At 46.2% G+C, this 19,989-nt stretch overlaps 1 protein-coding gene across 1 annotated transcript; it reads right to left on the reverse strand.

The window, feature by feature from the left end:
• Positions 1-1,070: 1,070 nt before the first annotated feature.
• On the reverse strand, positions 1,071-19,872 carry QDPR (quinoid dihydropteridine reductase). The gene is made up of 7 exons (XM_059381454.1): positions 19,714-19,872; positions 17,442-17,534; positions 12,516-12,612; positions 9,530-9,670; positions 5,522-5,630; positions 4,022-4,105; positions 1,071-1,759 (listed from the first exon to the last, which is right to left on the reverse strand). Exons 1-7 carry the CDS (start codon positions 19,810-19,812, stop codon positions 1,654-1,656), a joined length of 729 nt encoding a protein of 242 aa, XP_059237437.1. The 5' UTR covers positions 19,813-19,872; the 3' UTR covers positions 1,071-1,653.
• Positions 19,873-19,989: the final 117 nt, after the last annotated feature.

Raw genomic sequence — 19,989 nt, forward strand, 5'->3', positions numbered from 1 at the left:
TTCAGATAAAACTTCTCTGCTAACAACCCTTATTCAGGGAAAGATGCCCACTTTAGATTCTTCTCTGTAGTTAAGGGAGGGGCCCAAGTTTCTCTTGAGCCCATGGGGTCTTACCTGCCTTCAGCTCAAAATATGCATCAGGCCCAATTGGCCCATTTGGGGTGGCTTGCCCTTGGTCCCCACAAAGTACAGCATCAAGGGTCCAAAAAGTCCCCTCAAATAGTTAAATACAGAAGTGCCAAATGGCCCAGCAACCCCACTCTACCCAAAAGAACTAAAAACAGGTCCCCCTATCAATGCTCCCAGCAGCACCAGTCACATCAGCCAAGAGGCAGAAACCATCCACGAATGTATCCACTCAGGAGGGGATAAATTAATTGCAGTCTATACAGACAAAGAAATACTGTTAGCCACAGAAAGGAACGAGGTACGGACACCTGCTCCTTCGTGGGTGAGCCTGGAAAATAGGCAGAGCAAGAAGCCCGGCACCAAAGGCTGCTCGTTACTGGACTCCACTCACATGACAAATCCAGAACAGGCCACTTCACAGACCGGAAGCGGATTCGTGGTTGCCAGGGCCTGGAGGCACACATGGGGAACAAGGAGCAACCGATCAGTGGGGATGGGGTTTCACTTGGGTGATGAGTATACTCTGGACCTAGACAGTGGTGGTGGTTAAAAAGCACTGTGAACACACTAAATGCTACTGAATTTTCCGCTTTAAAATGCTTTATTTTGGTATTTGAATTTTACCTCAATAGAAATCTTTTTAAAAGAATCAAAAAAGCAGGCACCAGGGTGGCTCAGTCGGTTCAGAGTCTGCCTTCGGCTCGGGTCAGGATCCCAGGGTCCTGGGATCGAGCTCCATGTGGGGCTCCCTGCTCAGGGGGTAGCCTCCTCCTTCTTCTCCCTCTGCCTACCGCTTCCCCTACTTGTGCTCTCGCACTCTCTCTGACAAATAAATAAAATCTTTAAAAAAGAAAGAACTTATCTCGGGCTTTGAGTCCTTCACCCTGACGGCTGTAGGTTCATCTGTATTTAAGACGTGACTGATGAAAGACGACGACACAATAAATGAAGTGCATTTATTAGCAAGATAAACTCCGAATGAACACAAGTAGTTCTGCTGCACTTTTGGCAACTGTACAGGAAAAAGGTATCTGAACAGAATCCACGGGATTTTAGTTACACCACAAAAGGAGTTGTAAGGCAGTTCAATTTGAGGCTCCAACAACAATACCCATGACATAAATTTCACATTCAAAAATAACTCAGGCCCCCAAAACATCTCCCGTATCAACAAACCTCTGAACTGGGCAGGCGGGTCAACAGCCACCGTCAGGGACAGAGATCGGAGTCTCAAATGCAATTCAAGATGACCCAGATACAAGACGACCCACTCAACACCTCCTAAACTCGCATCGCTGACCCAGACAGACGTGCCATCTGCGGGCCTCCACCCTCATGTATCTTTTTTATTTCCCATAAACATTTTACACTGTCCAGGGAGGAAAAATGCACATTGGGAAAGAGGAAAAACAGGACTCGCTATCTCGGACCACAAACAGGATTAGAGAAAACACAGGGCTGGACACAGCCACGCTGAGACAGACAACTCGTCTGGCAGGTCCCGAGGAGGCACTAAGATGAAGCTTAAAAATACGCCGGGGTGAGCTCTGTCTTTCCCTCTGTGGTTACCACCTGGATCAGGCTCCCTGAGCTCGGCCGGTTTTTCCCTGTGATCCAGTCATGGAAGGTTCTAGAACACAGAAGATCAGCTTTACATTTTCAAAGCAAAAATCTGAACACATGCTTCTATTCCCACCCGTGGCTTGGAGGGAGAGGAGAGGAGCAGCAGCCGTGGAAAAAGCCACAGAGACACCCACCCAGGCCCCCCGTGATCTCAATATTCATTCGAATTTCCAAGTGGCAGGATTCAGCGAGATTTTAACTTAAGTACATTTGTATTCTTCTTCATTGTTGGAATCCTTTATAACCCAGCACTGTGATTTTAAGTGACTAAAAAGAAACCTTAACTCGTTAATTCTAAGAGATAAGAGATATATTTTACTCTATTACTCTCCTAGAAATTTAAAAGAAAAGAAATTCATTTTTTTATTTTTTAAGAAAACAAAAATGGAACACCCACAGTAATGGGCAAAGATACCAAAAAACAGACTATTAAAATACAATATATTAAAAGCAGGAATGGGGGGGGATTAACACTCTGTGTGAAGGGAGGGAACCCTGCTTGGGAAGACCTCTAAGAAGATAGAAATTAAAAAGGACACAGCACATTCACGAGGTATAACAAGTAGCTGATAATTTTTCGAACATTTACATTGAGTGCATGGTCCCTTGGACAATTTGCCAGCTAGGACTCTGCACCTTCATTAACTGGGAAGCACTCAGGAGGTCCTGGGATATTCTTCAGTGCCGATCAGTAACCTGACCAGAGCTGACATTCAATGTCAAGTCATTCGAGGGCCCACTCTTGACAGCTGAAGAAGCCGAGAGCCGTTATTACATGAGCCGAAAGACCAAAGCACGGCTGAAACTCCCTGACATAACATCCATGACCCTTCTCTGGGGCCAGGCAAGGCTTAGGGAAGTCTGTGAAGGAGACGGGTTTTGAGGCTGGATGTGTCAGCACATGTGTGCTACTTACACATGTATCAAACTGTCTTATTTCATCTTCCTCATTAGTCTGCCGTAGAAGAGGGAGAACACCAAGCTCCAGACATTCAAGGCACATTTCATGCCACTTTGCCAAGTGAGTTTTCAAATCCCACAAATGGTATCGTGATTTCTGGGACAAAGGAGGGCTATCCCCGCCACCTCTGTGGACCTACGGCTTGGCTTTAATTCACACACATGACCCCAGATGTTGCATCTAGAACCTAGGTCATGGATGTCGTTGGGAAGTGTTGGCTTTTAAAAAAGAAGCTTAAATGCAAAACCCAATTCAAACTCTGGGAGGCAGAAAGAACTGTGGGCCCCATTAAGACCACCGGCTCAGCAGCCATACCCTTCGGCTCAAATCTCAGCTCTGCTACCTGATCTTAGGCATGCTCCTTACTCCCCAGCCCCCAGGGCTCTAAGTCCTCAAACCTTAAATAAAGATGAGAGCACTCCCCCCACTGACTTGCTATGAACATTAAATAAGAGAATAGTTAAGGGTTTAAAATGGTGCCTGGCACATAAAAAGGACTACTTAAAACTAGTCCCAAACATCAGATAAAAGTCCCTGGTATCTCTCAATTTAATGAAAAAGAGAACCTCAGGCCAGAAGCACATCCCAAACCTGGCCCATACCGATGCCAGGCGGGGGATGGTCAGCCCCAGCTCGGTGAAGGCAGGGACTGCTCCTTATCCATCTCCCTGCCCAGGGCCCAGCACAGCATCTGGCCCACAGTGGGTGCTCAGGGAGTACGTCTTACCACATGGAGGGCTTTGGGGAACTGAGATCTAGACACACACAACAGGATGAGAAAACTCACTCTCTGTGATCTTCAAATGCCACCCAAATTCACAAAGGGCTGAATGGGATTTGGGGAACATAGAACACCTTCTGTAGGTCTGTGTCTCAGAGCTAATGCAGACACAGGAGCCCTGATGTGCCCTAGATCAGCATCTTACCCCCAGACTGCTGCTCCCCTAAGCAGAGATGACAATGTTAACAGAAGTAGAGGTTTACGGAACACCTACTGCATGCATCAGACATCGACAAGCCAAGCATTCCCACATGTAATACCCCTCACAGGACTCCATTATACAGATGGGGAAGCTGAGGCCTGGAGCAGTGAGACAATGCGCTCAGGCCGGTCAGCTCGAGATTCAGAGGTCAGCACTATCAAGCCCCCTCTTAAGATTCACACAGATGTGTGACACACCCTCGGGGGCCTGGTGACCTCACAGAGCCGTGTGTTAGCTAAGAGAACACAGCTTGTCCCCCAGTCTATAAAAGGTGGACAACTGAGGCAGGCAGGTGCCCATATTATGACACCATGTCAGTACTCACTCAACTAGGAACTCCAAGGGCGTCCAGGAACTGAAGTCGGCCTCAGGCATGGATTTCCTGTTCATTGGGGTATCCAGGGTCACCCTGCAGGGCACAGACACGGGGCTGTTGTGTGTACCTGCTGGCTCTCAGAATTATAGCCACCCCATCCTCCTCGGCTGGGAACATGCACGATGAGCCTCTGGCACCAGGGGTGGCCACAGGGTGGCCACACTTACACAGAAAGGTCCCATGAGGACAGTCAGAGGGAAGCCAGGGAGCCCTCCACACTTATAAACATCACGTCCAAACCTAACTCAGGGTGGTGCTTCATGACTCACCTTCCAGGCAGACAGGAACAAAACGAAAAAGTCTTTTTTAAAACACAGTCCTGACATTTCTTAAGTATCGTCTTTATGAAATAAACTGTTTTGCTGCTTTTATCTTTACTCCATGTCCTAAAACGTAGCAGACTCATCTCTCAGGATTTTTTAAGGGTACTAAAAATAGTATTCCCTTAAGTATGGGAAAAAAGTCTCACCCTTCGTTTTTGTGGCTGTTTTCTATAAAACCTCGAGATTTTCAACAAGAGAATACAGAATGCAGATAGGTATGACTCTCCCAAGAACACTCAGACCTCAGGAATCATTCAAAACAGCTAAGTAAGGGAGGGCGCCTGGGTGGCTCAGTTGGTTAAGCAACTGTCTTTGGCTCAGGTCATGATCCTAGAGTCCCGCATCAGGCTCCCAGCTCAGCGGGGAGTCTGCTTCTTCCTCTGTCCTTCTCGTCTCTCATACTCTCTTTTATTCTCTCTCTCCCTCCCTCAAATAAATAAATAAATAAATAAATAAATAAATAAAAGCTTAAAAAAAAACAAAAAACAGCTGGGGAACAGGTCACAGATTCACAGCAGTTCACAAGTGAAAGGGAACCAGAAATCCCAGGACCCTCTCGATTCCAATGTCCGCTTTTGAGAACTGCAGGCAAGAGGCAAGCCAGTTGGTGCTGGAATCCTTCCAGCAGGAAGGAACTCTACCTCCAAAGCAGCTGCCTTGCCTTGGGACGGCTGACGAGGGACCCTCTTCCTGGTCACCAACAGGAGTATCTCCCAGTTTCCCACATTCTCCCTCAGACCCCAGCCCCTACCACACACAAACACACCCACACAAACACTAAATACAATCTCTCTTCCACTGACCTTCTTAACTTAAAAGAACTGTACCTATCAAAATAAAATGTGTAGGCTACGTTTAATAAGGAGGAACAGAGGGACAGATAGAGGGAAGGAAAAAAAACCCAGAAAGAAACAAGGCAAGACAGACCAACCCACCCCTCAGCCAATCAATCACTCTGGATAGCCTGGGGACTAGCCCAACATCTGAAGAAGCATCTTCAGGACCTCTGGCAAATTCTAGAAGCCAAGACAACAGCACACACGAATTCCCGGTGGAAAGCTACTCAAATGTTAACTCTTGGCAGTGGGGCAGAGGTGGGTAGGGACCGGGAAGCCCCACCACTTACGGGAGCACGGCGACTGCTGCAGAGCCGGAAGGCATGCCGCTGTTCTTCCCGGCGAGGCTCTGGCACAACTGGTGTACAGCGCCCTTGGCCATGCCGTAGCCGATCATCCCTGGGGAAGGGGGAGAAAACAGTTCAGTGACCAGTGGCCACCACAAATGTGTCCAGAGACCATAGCGCCAGTCTTGGAGGAAGAGAAGGATGGACACCTGTAGAGAGAAAGGGAAAGGGACATAATATTCAAGTGTTCCTGTTACTCACCCCACAGTTCACATTTATCATAAAAACCAGGAGGTCGATCTTATTTTTACTGCTGATCAAACCGAGGTGCGGACAGGGTGCAAAACGTGCCCAGGCTCACACACAGACTTGCATCGAGGTTAGAAGCCAGGCAAGAGCTGCGTCTAAACCCTCAGATCAATACGTGCTCAAGGGTGAGATGGAGCAGTCATCTGGAGAGCAGGCTGCCCAAGTTCAAGTCCCAGCTCCTCCACTCACCACTGAAGAAATCACAGGCAAGTTTTCAAAACCTTTCTAATCCTGTTACCCCATCTGGAAAATGGAGACAAAGGACCTGACTGTGGGTTCAGCCCAAGACAGGTGCTCAATAAACGTTTCCTGTCAAAGTGACAGCAGTAGTGTGCCCCACTCACTGTTTATAAGGAATAGCAATTGAACAATTCTCACGTTTTAAGGATACACACACAATCTATTAATCTTCCTTTCCTCCCGCCGGGTCGGTGAAGAATGTTTGCTGAATGAAGCCAGCCATGCGTTTCACTAGGTCCGGTTTCCGTCTGTCCCACAGACAGGTGGCAAGAACCCGGTCTCTCTCCCCACCGGATCCAGGTGAAGATTCTCTCTAACCAACAACAACCAAGCAAGTAAACACTTCTCCTCCTTCAAAAAACCACTATTTCTTCTGGAGATCAGCAGCCTTCTCAGAAACACCCAGCAAGCATGCTGTTCAAGGTATTAACAGATGAGAAGGCATCAAAAATCCAGGGGAGGTGCGGACCACAGCCCAGCTAAGGAACCAATCACTACACTCTCCAACAGCAACCCTGAATTGCAAAAGAGGGTCAAGGTCTCAAAGCGCTACTGGGAAGCACAAGAAGATTTCGCCATCTCTGGCTTCTCTGTCTCATCTGGGGAAGGAAACCAACAGTGATATAAAGATCTAACACACTCTGCGTGATTAAAATTAACCAGCACATGAATCTTACGCACGCAGCCCCAGACCCCAGCAGACATGCAGGGCCCCCTCCTCATTCCATTCAAACAACACGATGAAGAAAGAAACAAGCAACCAGCAACAAGCTACCAGGGACCCTTATGACTTAATTCCACAGGATTCCACACAATGTAGGTTAAGGAGATCATTTGGCAAGATGCATTCACGGGGAAGATAAACACTTTCCTCCCAATTATTAAAATGATCAGTGTAGTCCCTAAAGACTGATTTCCAAACACAGCATAGGTCCCTAGGTGGTAAACAAGTAATCACCTTCCTTCTAATCATTTATCCACCAGGAGATGCTACAGATATAAGCCTGGACACTGAAGGGTGAGGTTTTTTGAGTACTTTTCCAAGAGAAAACTCTCCAATTTTGAACAACCTTTCCTTTTTTTTTTTTTTAAGTTTTATTTATTTATCTATTTCAGAGAGAGAGAGAGCACAAGCAGAGGGAATGGCAGAAGGAGAGGGAGAAGCAGGCTCCCCACTGAGCAGGGAGCCTGATGTGGGGCTCGATCCCAGGACCGCAGCACCACAACCCAAGCCGAAGGCAGCCGCCCAACCCACTGGGCCACCCAGCCACCCTTTGAACAACCTTTCTTAAAAAAACAAAAACAAAAATCTTTCTTGTGCTTGAAGGACCACTAAGCGTATTCATCAGTTACTTTTGAATTATACACAGATTTCCCCAGATTACTCTGGGATCTGAATCAAAGTTAAAAGACCTCATGACTCAAATACATTTAACAACATCTAACTAAGAACTTAAACATGAACAAGCTTATTAATACATGAAGCAGAAATAGCTGGGCTTTTAACATCAGTCTGGAATAAATAATAATGAAAGTTCACACTGACCACTGACTCTATAATTTAATCTTTCTAAGCCATTTACATCCATTAAGATATTTACAAGTCTCAACTACCACACAGAGGTGGTACAATTATTTATCCCCATTTTACAGATGACTAAACTGAGGCTCAGATAAGCTAAATAACTTGCCAAATATTGCACAGTAAGCGACCAAACCACAACAGAAAACCAATCAGTGTGGTTCCAAAACAATGCAGTCTTAGCCAATATCCAAAACTATAAATAAAAAAGGTATTTAAAAGCCAAAATAAAGGAAAAGACTGTTGTTCTTTAGAAAAATCAGTCTTTTGGTCATAGGGTTTTCTTTTTTAAATGGCAAGCTATTTACTCATTTCTCTACTCACTTTCTAGTGCCTCTGTTCTATGTCACCTTTAATAAAAATCAGATCTCAACCAAACTAACACCTAACATTTACAGAGCTATAATTACTGCAAGAGCCATGGGTGTGTAAGATCACAGGCTCCAAGACATCTAATATGAAAATGAATGCCAAGAAATTGTTAATTTGTAAGAGCCTTACACTTCAGTGACTTACATTAAAATTGAAAAAGGTGCTCGAGGTCTCTACCACTTACTAAAAAGCACCTCCTCCCCCAAAAACCTCCCTTCCTTTTTTTAAGAGAAGAGCTTACTTAGGTAGCAGAGGGAGACACTTTCTGCCTCTCTGTGCTGTTCCCCTACCCCACTTAAACTTCATTAGCCTTATCCCAAAGGGAGAGTTATGGATTGACTTGTACCCCCAAAATTCGTATGTTGGAATCCTAACCTGTGGTACCTCAGAACGTGACTGTATTTGGAAACAAGGTCTTTAAAGGGGTCATGAAGTTACAGTGAAACCTTTGGGCCCTCAAGTAATGTGACTGATGTCCTTACAAGAAGAGGGGATCAGGACAGACACACAAAGGTTAAGACCACAAGAGGACACAGGGAGCAGTCGCCATCTGAAAGTCAAGGAGAGAGGCCTCAGAAGACACCTAGCCTGCCAATACCTCCGTCTCAGGCTTTCCAGCCCCAGGAACTGTAAGAAAATAAGTTTCTCTGTTTAACCCCTGAGGCCACAGTCCATTGTCACGGCAGCCCCAGGAAATGAAGAGGAAGTAAAAATGCCAAGGAAAAATGCCAACATCACATCTATATGATGCAGGAGAAAAGATACACAATTTAGAAAGGATCCAGGGTTTTGGTTCAAAGTAAATCTGCAGTTCACTGATGCCATCATGACCATCACTTCACTGAACTTCCAGTCTGCTTGCCTGCCTGTTAAAGGCAAGGGAAGAACCACCCCCCTCAGGATTCAGTGAGAATATACACAAGAGGACAGGAGCAGCTGTAAGAGGGCTGGGCCCGCGCTGGGCACTGGATACGCGTCCATGCCTCCAATGCCTCATGGCTACACATCGGTGTGGCATTACTGCCACTTACGATGAGAGAAACTACAGCAGAATTTGGTCAAAGACATCAAAGAATCTGTCCAAAGCCCCTGGGCTCTGGCGGAGAAACCACTGTTGGCTTCTCTTACCCTACAACCTCCGTTTCCAGAGGCTGAGCTGCTTCCCAGGGACACACAGACACTCTGCCGTGAGGATAAAATGTGTTTATTAACTGATCAGTATCTAGCTCAGCACCACACCTTGAAGGGTAGATCTCTGACATGGGAAGCCAGTGGGAATGCCAGATTCCAGGACTCTGTCCCCACATCAACATGAAGACAATGCACCTAGAAGGGTCAGAAGCCCTCCCCCTAAAAAGATCCAGGCCTCAAGGAAGCCAACTCCACCCAGCTGTAAAGCATCTTGCAGGGTGAGAGGCTCCCAGGTCCCTGACCTCAGGGACGCACCCAGCAGCACAGGAGGGAAGGGGGAGTGCTCCCTTTTCACAGACTGGGAAATGAAGGCTTACCAGGAGTCCCATCCAGAGCAGCCTTGGCACCAGCCAAGGTCAGGAGGCCTCCTTCCTTGAGGTGCTTGGTGGCCAGGTGGCTGGAGATGGTCGACGTCCACATGCTCTGCTTCCACATCAGGTCACAGTTCTTAAAGAGAGCTGAGTGGAGAAAGAAAAACATGTGAGCTCGGCATCTGCAGGGAAGACAGTGGAAGGTGAGCTCCACTTCACGAGGCGTCACGAGGCCCCAACAGCCACTCCTCCCCTCCCAGTCCCCAGCGACAAGGTCCAGTCCAAACGGCACAGGACCTGTAGTCAGAGACTCGGGTTCGAAGCCAGACCACAGGATTACCTGAGTCTCAGCTTCCTCACATGTTAAGTAATACACTGGACTGGCTCTAACTAAAAAATTGTTCTTTTTTATAAAGGGCAAGAGACTCAGAGTAAGAACCTGTACGTCTAAGTCAGGTTCTACCTGGAATAAAAATCTGAGGGACTAGTACTGCATGGACATAAAGAGGGATTTTATAGAGCTACATTTTTTATGGCTGAAAGTTTAATGCCAGCTTTAAAGATTCTTTGAAAGAGAGCTGATAAAACAACCACTTCACGCTTATTTTCACCCTCTGGCCTTGCCTGAGATGTGGTGGGGAATAAGTGCTAATGTACATCCTGTCACCCACCAGGCAAGACAGAAAGAAGCCACAGGCCAGAGAGAAAAGGCCTGATACAGGAGGACGGGTCATCAGGCGGAGATAACCTGGGCACTGCATTGCCCAGCTACAAAGGACTAGACCAAAAAAAAAAAAGTCATCAATTCTTGTTTCCAAAACACACAAAAGGCTATGAGGGTGTTTTGCCAATCTGATCACCCCACAAAATAACAATTTTGCATGTAATTGATTTCACAGAGAAATCAATCCCCTTTTTACAGAGCTTTGACTGATACACATAGAAGGAATGACAGAATTTAAAAACCACTGACTCAGGCAGAGATTATCAATGGAGGCTTAATACCACTAAGTTTGGGGAATTTGAGACCCTCAAGGGGCTTAGAAATAGGACATTCACACACAATGCCCACATAGCATCCCACAATCACTAACTACCAGCAGGAAAACGTTACCTTCCCAATGGCAGTCTTTCGCTACCACCTTAACCGAGCACCCAACGGACATCACTGTAGGTGGCAACATGATCTGACCTCGTTAAGTATCCCAACGTGATGTCACATGAAGCACACATCACTCAGGAGGAACACTCACCTCCAAAATACTTAATCTGGATCTAAGTAAGTCTCTTGATCTAAATTCTAGTTCACAGGAAATACCATGGACAAGGAACAAGGAACGTGACACCTTAGAGAAATGGACAAATTCAGTATGCAGGACAGTCTCTGAGAAAAATGCTCTGAACACACCAAGTCTATCATAGGGAAAAAAAAAATTCTAGATTAAGGGACTAAAAACAACAAAATGCAATGCACAAACCCTGACTAGAATATTTAGGTGGGGGAAAAAAATGATACAAGGTCTGGAATAAATTAAGGAATCTGAATAATCTGAATACAGCCTGAGTATTAGTAATCTTAATAGAATTATTATTAACTTTCTTAGGGAGGTCCATGGTACTATGAGAATGTAGGAGAATGGGTTTACTCCCTAAAGATACATGCCAAAGAGTGGCACAATGTCAACGTACTTTCAAATGGTTAACAAAAAAATACACACACAGAACACACACACACCAGAAAGCAAGAGAGCAGGAGTCCAGCAAATGTTAATTACTGAATCTAGATACGTACACAAATCATAACAAGGAAGAAAAATAAGTAAATAAATATATTTTGAGGTTTGTTTAAAGATTTTATTTATTTGACAAACAGAGATCACAAGTAGGCAGAGAGGCAGCCAGAGAGAGGGAGGAGGAAGCAGGCTCCCTGCTGAGCAGAGAGCCTGATGTGGGACTCAATCACAGGACCTTGGGATCATGACCTGAGCGGAAAGCAGAAGCTTTAACCCACTGAGCCACCCAGGTGCCCCAGTAAATACGTTTTTAAAAATGTTTCAGTGTCAGGCAACCATAAAAATCTCATTAATATTTATTATTTCCAGATGTTTATATTTTCAACTAAAATATATTTTCAACTAAAATATATATACGTATTAAATTTAACTCCTACACTTATACATAAGGGCACAGTGCATTCAACTTTTTTTTTTTTTTAATTTATTTGACTGAAAGAGATCATAAGTAGGCAGAGAGAGAGGGGGAAGCAGGCTCCCTGCTGAGCAGAGAGCCCAATGGCCTCATCCCAGGATCCTGAGATCATGACCTGAGCTAAAGGCAGAGGCTTAACCTACTGAGCCACCCAGGCGCCCCACTTCTTGCAACTTCTGTTCTTTCAACTTCTCTGTATGCTTGAAAATTTCCATAGTAAGTTGAAAAATATATTCAGCTTTATTTTTTTAAGTAACCATTATTTATTTATTCATTTGAGAGTGAGAGAAATCGAGAGAGCACCCATGGAGGGGGAGGGGCAGGGAAAGGGAGGAGCAGACTCTCTGCTGAGCAGGTACCCTGGGATCACGAACGGAGCCTAAGGCAGGCAGGCGCCCAACCGACTGAGCCATCTAGGTACCCCTATACTCAGCTTTAATACACACACAGTTTGGAGTCTGACTTTCAGAAGAATCTCTCCATTTCTCACATATCCTCCAGTTCCCAGTAAGAGGTCCTGAAAGATTAGGGTGGACACAATGCTGATTTCTTTCTGCTTCTATTCTAAACTTCAAACTCAACGTCCCTTTTCCCTAACCCCCTTTTATGGGAAGTTTTTCCTTTATCTGTCACATGAGAGGTTAATCCCTACCTTTCAGAGCTATTGCAAAGCTTCTGGAAGAAATACAGAAAACATCTGGCCCGGCACATGGGATGGACCCAATCCGTGCCAGATGGACAAAGAGCAGAGTGGAATGAATGATTAATGCAGAAAAGGACTCACACTTGGATTTAGCATTGCCTCCAGCCCAGCCTCCAGCCACACAAAGGATCGCGTCCACCTTCTCCTCACCCAAGAGCTTTCCGACCTCAGCAGTCACCTTAAATGAAAGGGACAAAAAAGTGCATAAACTGTCAGGTAATCCTAAACAGGCTAACATCTTCATGGACACCTCCGTTTATTTTCCACTTTGTTTCAAAGCCAGTTAACAGCACCTGGCAATGAACACTTTGAAAGATTGGATGCACCACCAATCTACAGTAAGCATTTTGGATAAGGAAACCCAACGACACTTCAGTGTGTTATAAAGCAATCTAGAGTCTTCTCTGCAACATCCTGAAGGGCTGGGACCTAAGCATGCCTCGAATAAAACAACGGGAGTCAAGTTAGGAGATGGCTTTAAAATTTAAAGAATTCACCGAGAGCTTCACTGCCCACAACTAACCTTCTGGTATATTTCTTTCCAGACTTTCCTCACGCATCACAGAAACACTATCTGAGATAATCAATTCTTCTCTCCCCTCCATACAAAAATCCCCGTAAGTGCAACTCCAAATCAAAACGCCAGTGAAAAATTATATTTTTTAAAAAGAGCAATAAAAAATAACTATACTTCAATTAAAAAAAATAAAAAGTCAATCGCAAAATGTTGGTCAATACCAGGTACATGGTGTTCATTTATCTCTCTACTTCTGTTTGAAATTTTTGAAGTGTTGCAAATATATACATGTCCTTTTGTTACAATTTATCAGAACAAAAATCTGGCAAGACAGGCAATTCTGGCCATCAATCACACGGCCCTTTCCCACTTCTAGAATGGCTAAGATGACCTGACCCAAGTGGCAAGTGTTACCAGTGGCAACATTTCAGTCCCCCACCTCTTTCCCCATCAATTTTTTTTTTTCTCTTTTAAGCAGAGAGAGAGAGAGAGAAAGAGAGAGGGAGGAGGAAGCAGGCTCCCTGCCTAGCAGACAGCCCGATGCAGAACTCAATTTCAGGACCCTGAGATCATGACCTGAGCTGAAGGCAGAGGTTTAACCCACTGAGCCACCCAGGCAGCCCTCCCCATCAATTTCTAAGAACTACAATCACTGCCTCCAAGAGAAGGGTTGGGCAATGGAAACCAATCTTTCTTCTCCCTACACCCCATACCTGCATCTTTCCTCTTAAGAAATTCCTGAATTTCCCTTGGTCTCTATTCATGAGTGTCTCACCTAATCCTGCCTTACGTTTGTCGACCTTCCTCCTGTTAATGCTGGTTGCCAGGCTGCCCCAGCCTCTCGTTCTTTTTTTTTTTTTTTTAAGATTTTATCAATTTATTTGACAGAGATCACAAGTAGGCAGAGAGGCAGGCAGAGAGAGAGGAGGAAGCAGGCTCCCTGACAGGCAGAGAGCCTGATGTGGGGCTCAATCCCAGGACCCTGGGATCATGACCTGAGCTGAAAGCAGAGGCTTTAACCCACTGAGCCACCCAGGTGCCCCCCGGCCTCTCATTCTTAAACCAAGTCCTGTTACCAAGAGCCCAGATCCCAGCTGCCAGACGCTGGAGATCTTCCAATATCCATAGGTACACACAGCCCTGTGCATGTTCTACTCTTCAGGGAAGTATGTAGCCCACAGAAACAATGCGCCTGTTTGACTTGTTTTTACATTTGTGTATTTTAAAATTCCTCCCCCTTCAATTTTACTCTCTGCCCAACAGTTTTCCAAAGACTTAATGCCTTTTAGGGTGCCTGGGTGGCTCAGTCGGTTAAGCCTCCGACTCTTATTTCAGCTCAAGTCATGATCTCAGGGTTGTGAGATCAAGCCCCATGTGAGATTCTCCCTCTCCCTCCCCAAAAAAAAGAAAAAAGAAAAAAAAGATTTAATGCCTTTCTCACATCTTATCTCCTCACTGTCTCTAGTGAATTTCCTGCCTCGGGGGTCAATTTTACTCATATTAGGATTGAATTTCCTCTTCTGAAGCCTTAAAAACAAAAACTGGATGTCATGTCGTTTTTCCAGAAACTCTTAACTAAGTGAGTGGGGGTTAGGGAGGGTTAAAGGTTTTAAAGTCTGAACTGGTAATAACTAAGGCATTGCTCCATCTTTCTCTTTAAAATGCACTGGGGTACCTGGGTGGCTTAGTGGGTTAAAGCCTCTTCCTTCAGCGACTCGGGTCATAATTCCAGGGTCCTGGGCTCTCTGCTCAGCGGAAGCATGCCTCCCCCTCTCCCTCTGCCTGCCTCTCTGCCTACTTGTGATCTCTGTCAAATAAATAAATAAAATCTTTAAAAAAAATAAAACAAATAAAATAAAATGCACTGTCAAGTCTCAGATGGGGTCAATTTCAAAAACGCACATGACCTCAAAAACCTGTAATTAACAGGAAGAGACAAGACAATGAACACAGACAGAAGAGCTGCTGATACCCAAGCCCAGGTGCTTCCTTGTATTTACTTTCTCTCTCATTACTTGGTTCACATGGAGCTCTGCTGTGAGAGGCAGCTTAGCATGGAGTCAAGAGCACAGATATCAAACCCCCACTGCGTAGGTTCAAATCCCAACTCTGCCACCTTCTGCCTGTTTGACCTTGAGCAAATGCCAGAGACGTTCTCTGCTTCAAATTCCCCATTTTGAAAAGAGAGATCAATCAGAAACTTTGTTCTGGGAGTGTAACAGAAATTAAGCAAGTTAAAATGAATCAAGCACTTAGACCAGAGCCTGACATGTAACATTGCCTAGCTGGGTTTTATTATTAAGCCCATTAAGGCCAACGGGTAATCACCGGGTTCAGCAAACATTAGGATCATGAAGAGAAAAGTAAGAACAACAAAAATCTATATTCTGGAATAAGTCAGCTGGCTTTTTGCATCCTAACCTCTGTCAAACGGATGCTGTAGAAAGAGCAAATGAGTAAAACAGTATGCTCAGTTTGGATTATTGTTTTTCATTTTTTAGACTTACACATGCATACATTTGGAGAAATGGATTGGAAGGAAATACTACAAAACATTAACTACATAGTGGGGCTAAACCCCCCCCTTCTTTTTGCTTTACTTAATTTTCTATATCGTACATGAATCACTTTTTTTTTAAGATCTTATTTTTTTAAGATCTTATTTATTTATTTGACAGAATAGAGAGCAGAAGCAGAGGGGGTGGAAGATAGAGAGAGAGGGAGAAGCAGGCTCCCTGTTCAGACCCTGATGTGGGACTCAATCCCAGGACCGTGAGATCACGACATGAATAGAAATCAAGGGTCAGATGCTCCACCAATGAAGCCATCCTCACGCCCCGATAAGTCTCTTATTAGAAAATCCATGCTCTGGGGTGCCCGGGTGGCTTGGTGGGTTAAAGCCTCTGCCTTCGGCTCAGGTCATGATCTCAGGGTCCTGAGATCGAGCACCGAATCAGGCTCTCTGCGCAGCAGGGAGCCTGCTTCTTCCTCTCTCTCTCTGCCTGCCTCTCTGCCTACTTGTGATCTCTGTCTGTCAAACAAACAAAATCTTTTTAAAAAATCAAAGAAAAGAAAATCCATGCTCCTTATCCACCACCAGCCAGCCTGTTTGCCATGTCACTTCAGTGTCTGAAACTCAGTCTCCCAAGCTCCAAAATGGGTCTATCCCCACCTGCCCACCTGCTTCACAGAGTGCTCACAAAAGTATGGCACACCACACAAAGAACGATGTGGAGATCTCCTTGGGAATGTGGGCTATAGCCCCAGCATGAGAACCACAGACAGCACAGTCCCCCGAACAGCTTGTGGGAACAGCTCTTCAGGAAAGACTGGACTACTGAGGGGCTTCTCTGATATTTACACCAAGATGGCCATCAACTTGTCAACAGTGTTGCTTCCAGGCAGTGGCAGGATCATAGGGAGAAACGGGTATTTCACATATTTGTTTGACTTCTGGTTTTCAATAAGCTATCAGTTTATAATTAAAAATAACCTCTTTTGTTAGTATTCATGCTTTGAACTGGGGGGCTCCACTTTTCAGAATGCATCCTAAGTAATCAGAGATGGAGACAAAGAGGTTCACCACAGGATTCTTGATAATGTAGAAAAGAAAAACTACAAAACCCTTACATGTGCAGGAAGTGGAAACTAAGGAAATTAAAAATCACATGCCAACAGAGTTGGTTTTTTTTTAAGATTTTTTATTTATTTATTTGACAGAGATCACAAGTAGGCAGAGAGTCGGGCGGGGCGGGGGCAGAAGCAGGCTCCCTGCTGAGCAGAGATGTGGGGCTCGATCCCAGGACCCTGAGATTATGACCTGAGCCAAAGGCAGTGGCTTAATCCACTGAGCCAGCCAGGCACCACCAGAGAGTTTTTTAAAAGTGATCTGAAGTATTTAAATTAGGTGTTATGTCAAAAAAAAAAAAAAAAGCTCACCATGAAATATAAAATACAAGATTATCTCAACTTATGAAACTAAAAACATATAGTATGCATAGGAAAGACAAGAAAACGGGCCAAGTGACGCCTGCCTGAGTGGCTCAGTCGGTTAAGCCGTTGCCTTCAGCTCAGGTCATGATTCCAGGGTCCTGGGATCCAGTTCCGCATCGGGCTCCTTGCTTGGTGAGGAGCCTGCTTCTCTCTCTGCCTCTGCCTGCCACTCTGCCTGCTTGTGCACTCCCTCTCTCTGACAAATGAATAAATAAAATCTTAAATTAAAAAAAAAAAAAAAGAAAGAAAGAAAATGGGCCAAAACGTGAATAGTGAGGTAACCAGAAATGGGTTATGAGTAATTTATCTTCTTTGCATTTTTTTGTTTTATTTTTACTTTTTCGAAATTTCCCTCAATGAGCTCAAATGGCTTTCGTAAGTAGAGGATACCAGTTGAAAAAAAAGAACATGTCACCGGTGGAAACCACTCCCCCCTCCCCCTCCATGGTCCCCCTACCACAGTGCTTGCAAACATGGGGGTCCTTTTCTGGAATTACCTGGTCAGCCTGCTCTGTAAACGAGTCTGTCATTTTAACCACAACACTGGCACTGGCTTCTTCATTCTCCACCACATCGATGCTGGCAACCCACTAGCAAGAAGAGAAAACAGCTTTGGTCAAGAGACAGTAAGCTATAATTCCATTAAAGATCCACACCCAGAAATGGGGGCAATGGAGACAGGTAAGAGGCTTAAAAAGAAAACCCACTAGAGAAAGGATCTCACTCCTGACCTCTCGCCATCCTTAGAGGGACATCTGGCTTCAGTCAGCCTACCCATTACCAAGCCCCAGCCCAGCCCAGCCCATCGGCCTCCAAACACCTCACCTTCCTCCTCCCCTCTCACCTCTGAAGCCAAACCATCTACCTCCAGAGACCCCCTAGACCAGGGGTCTGCATAAATCTTCGTCTATAAAGGGCCAAACATTTTGCTGGTCATACAGTCTGTGTCGAAAGGCTCAGATCTGCTATTTAAACCCCAGAGCAGCCACAGACAATCTAGATAAACCAACAAGCGTGGCTATGTTCCGGTAAAACTTCAGGCTCTGAAACTCCAGAAACGTGAATTTCATGTAATTTTCACATGTGACAAAACTGTATTCTTTTCATTTTTCTCCCCCCACCAACCATTTAAAAATGTGAAAACAATCTTAGATCATGAGGTATACAAAACCAGATGACAGGCCAGATCCGGCCCTTGGAGGGCTAGAGTTTTCGGACCCCTGTCCTCAACACAGAGGAATGGCTTTGGGTCCTCATCCCACAAACCAGTGCCTTTCTCCTGCCTATTAATTGTTAACAATTAACAGGGTTAGTGTGAAAATTAACTGAGAGAGCTCCTGGCATGGGTGACACCCAGTTCCTTCTCAGAAAGTTCCAGAGACCCAAGGTTTGCAGGCCCCACAGATAAGTATCTCTACCACAAGCTTTGAAGAACACAGCATTCATTCAACACTCACTACTTCTATGTCACCAGCCACAGGGGATACAGACACAAAGAAAAGGTTGTATCCCAGCCCCTCCCTCCCAGGGCTCCTAGAAATGAAGAGTGAAGAGATAGGGTAGGGGAGACAGAGTGAGAGGTCAATCAGCTTGCCAGATTGTGCCAAGTGCCCCCAACCAGCGGAACCCACAAGCCTCCCCTCTTGAATACACAGTTACTAACAGAATCCACTATATTCAAGTCTGGGGAAGAGTAAATGAAATTAAGAGTATGTAGGAACACAGTGCCTCGCCCGCGGCCAGCACTCCTTACCTGTTCCCACTCTCACCTCCGCAGACCTTGGAAGACGCCTCCAACAGTCTTCCCAAGATCAGAGTAGAAGCCGGTGGTGCATTTAGAATCCTTTCTAAATCCTATACGAGGTTCTGAACCAGAAGGAAACTCTCTCCCTCGCTCCTGCGCACCCTGACCCAGGCTCCTGCGGCTACTAACTAAACCCTCCAGAGGAAGCTCCCCAGAGCTCCAGGACATTTTGTGCAAGTGACAGCTGCAGCGAGAAGACAGAAGGCGGACCTCCACCAGGAATGCGCTGAGCCCGGCCTCGCGGCTGGGGTCAGGGTCTCTGACCACAGGTCAGTTCCACTCCTACTTGCCCCCTGCAGGGAGCATTATCCGATTACGCAAAGTAGTTGAAATCTTTTCAAAACGAAGAAGCCACCAGCATTTGCAGCGCGAGCCTTCAAAATATCGCGTCCAAGGCTGGCTAAATGATCGGGTTAATTACAATAATACTAATAGCTAACCTTTCAACAGCTCTTACCACGAGTCAGGTACTTTAAAACCACACCAATTATCTCCTTCAATCCGCACAACCCCCTAAGAGACAGCTACTAACAACATCCCCATTTTACAGATGGGGAAATTGAGATTCGAGGGCGTTAAGCAGTAAGTTCACGATTTTAGAGGTAGTAACCCATGCCAGGCAGTCAAATTCCAGAGCGTCCTTCTCACCGTCTCTCCCTGCACCCTCAAACCCGCTCCTCTTCATTCTCCTCTGGAATGCTCTCGGAGCCCTCCCCGACTTGCAGGGCCCGGCGGAGACCGAGCGAGCGGCCCCACCCCCACCTCCTTGCAGAGCAAAGGCCGGCACCCGGGGCGTGAGCACGCACTCGTAGTCAGGAACAGCAGACCTGTGCAAGCACGTGCAAGCGCTCCTGTTTTGGGGGCGCGCAGGGGCTCTGGCTTCGGGGCTGCACGGGCAGGGCCCTCTGCTCCCTAGTCAGCCGCATTCCCGCCCGCTACCGCCGCCGGAGACCCGGCCGAATTACCCAGTTGCGGGCCCGGAACGCCTGCACGCATCTTGACCCCAGCGCGCCCCTGCCGCCGTACACCAGCACCCGGCGCGCCTCGCCCGCTGCCGCCGCCATCCTGCTACTCCCGCCCGGCTCCCGAAGCTCAGAATGCCCCGAGCCCGAACGCTGCGCCCGGGATCGCCCAGCCCCGCCCCGGCCCGCCCACCGACCCCACCAAGAGGGACCGCGTGGCCGCCAACCCCGCGCGGGGCCCGCTGCTGCCGCCTAGCGCGTGGTCACGCTGGGCGGGTA

Source organism: Mustela nigripes, chromosome 1, assembly GCF_022355385.1.
Source record: "Mustela nigripes isolate SB6536 chromosome 1, MUSNIG.SB6536, whole genome shotgun sequence".
NCBI lineage: Eukaryota > Metazoa > Chordata > Mammalia > Carnivora > Mustelidae > Mustela > Mustela nigripes.

Excerpts from the sequence above, each read along its gene's own strand:
- QDPR (XM_059381454.1), bottom strand. The coding sequence starts at position 19,812 with ATGGCGGCGGCAGCGGGCGAGGCGCGCCGGGTGCTGGTGTACGGCGGC. Across the intron at positions 9,671-12,515 it reads AGGCAATGCTAAATCCAAGT|CTCTCTTTAAGAACTGTGAC; the intron begins GTGAGTCCTTTT and ends TTCTCCACTCAG. Across the intron at positions 5,631-9,529 it reads TGCTCTGGATGGGACTCCTG|GGATGATCGGCTACGGCATG; the intron begins GTAAGCCTTCAT and ends CCCCTTCCCCAG.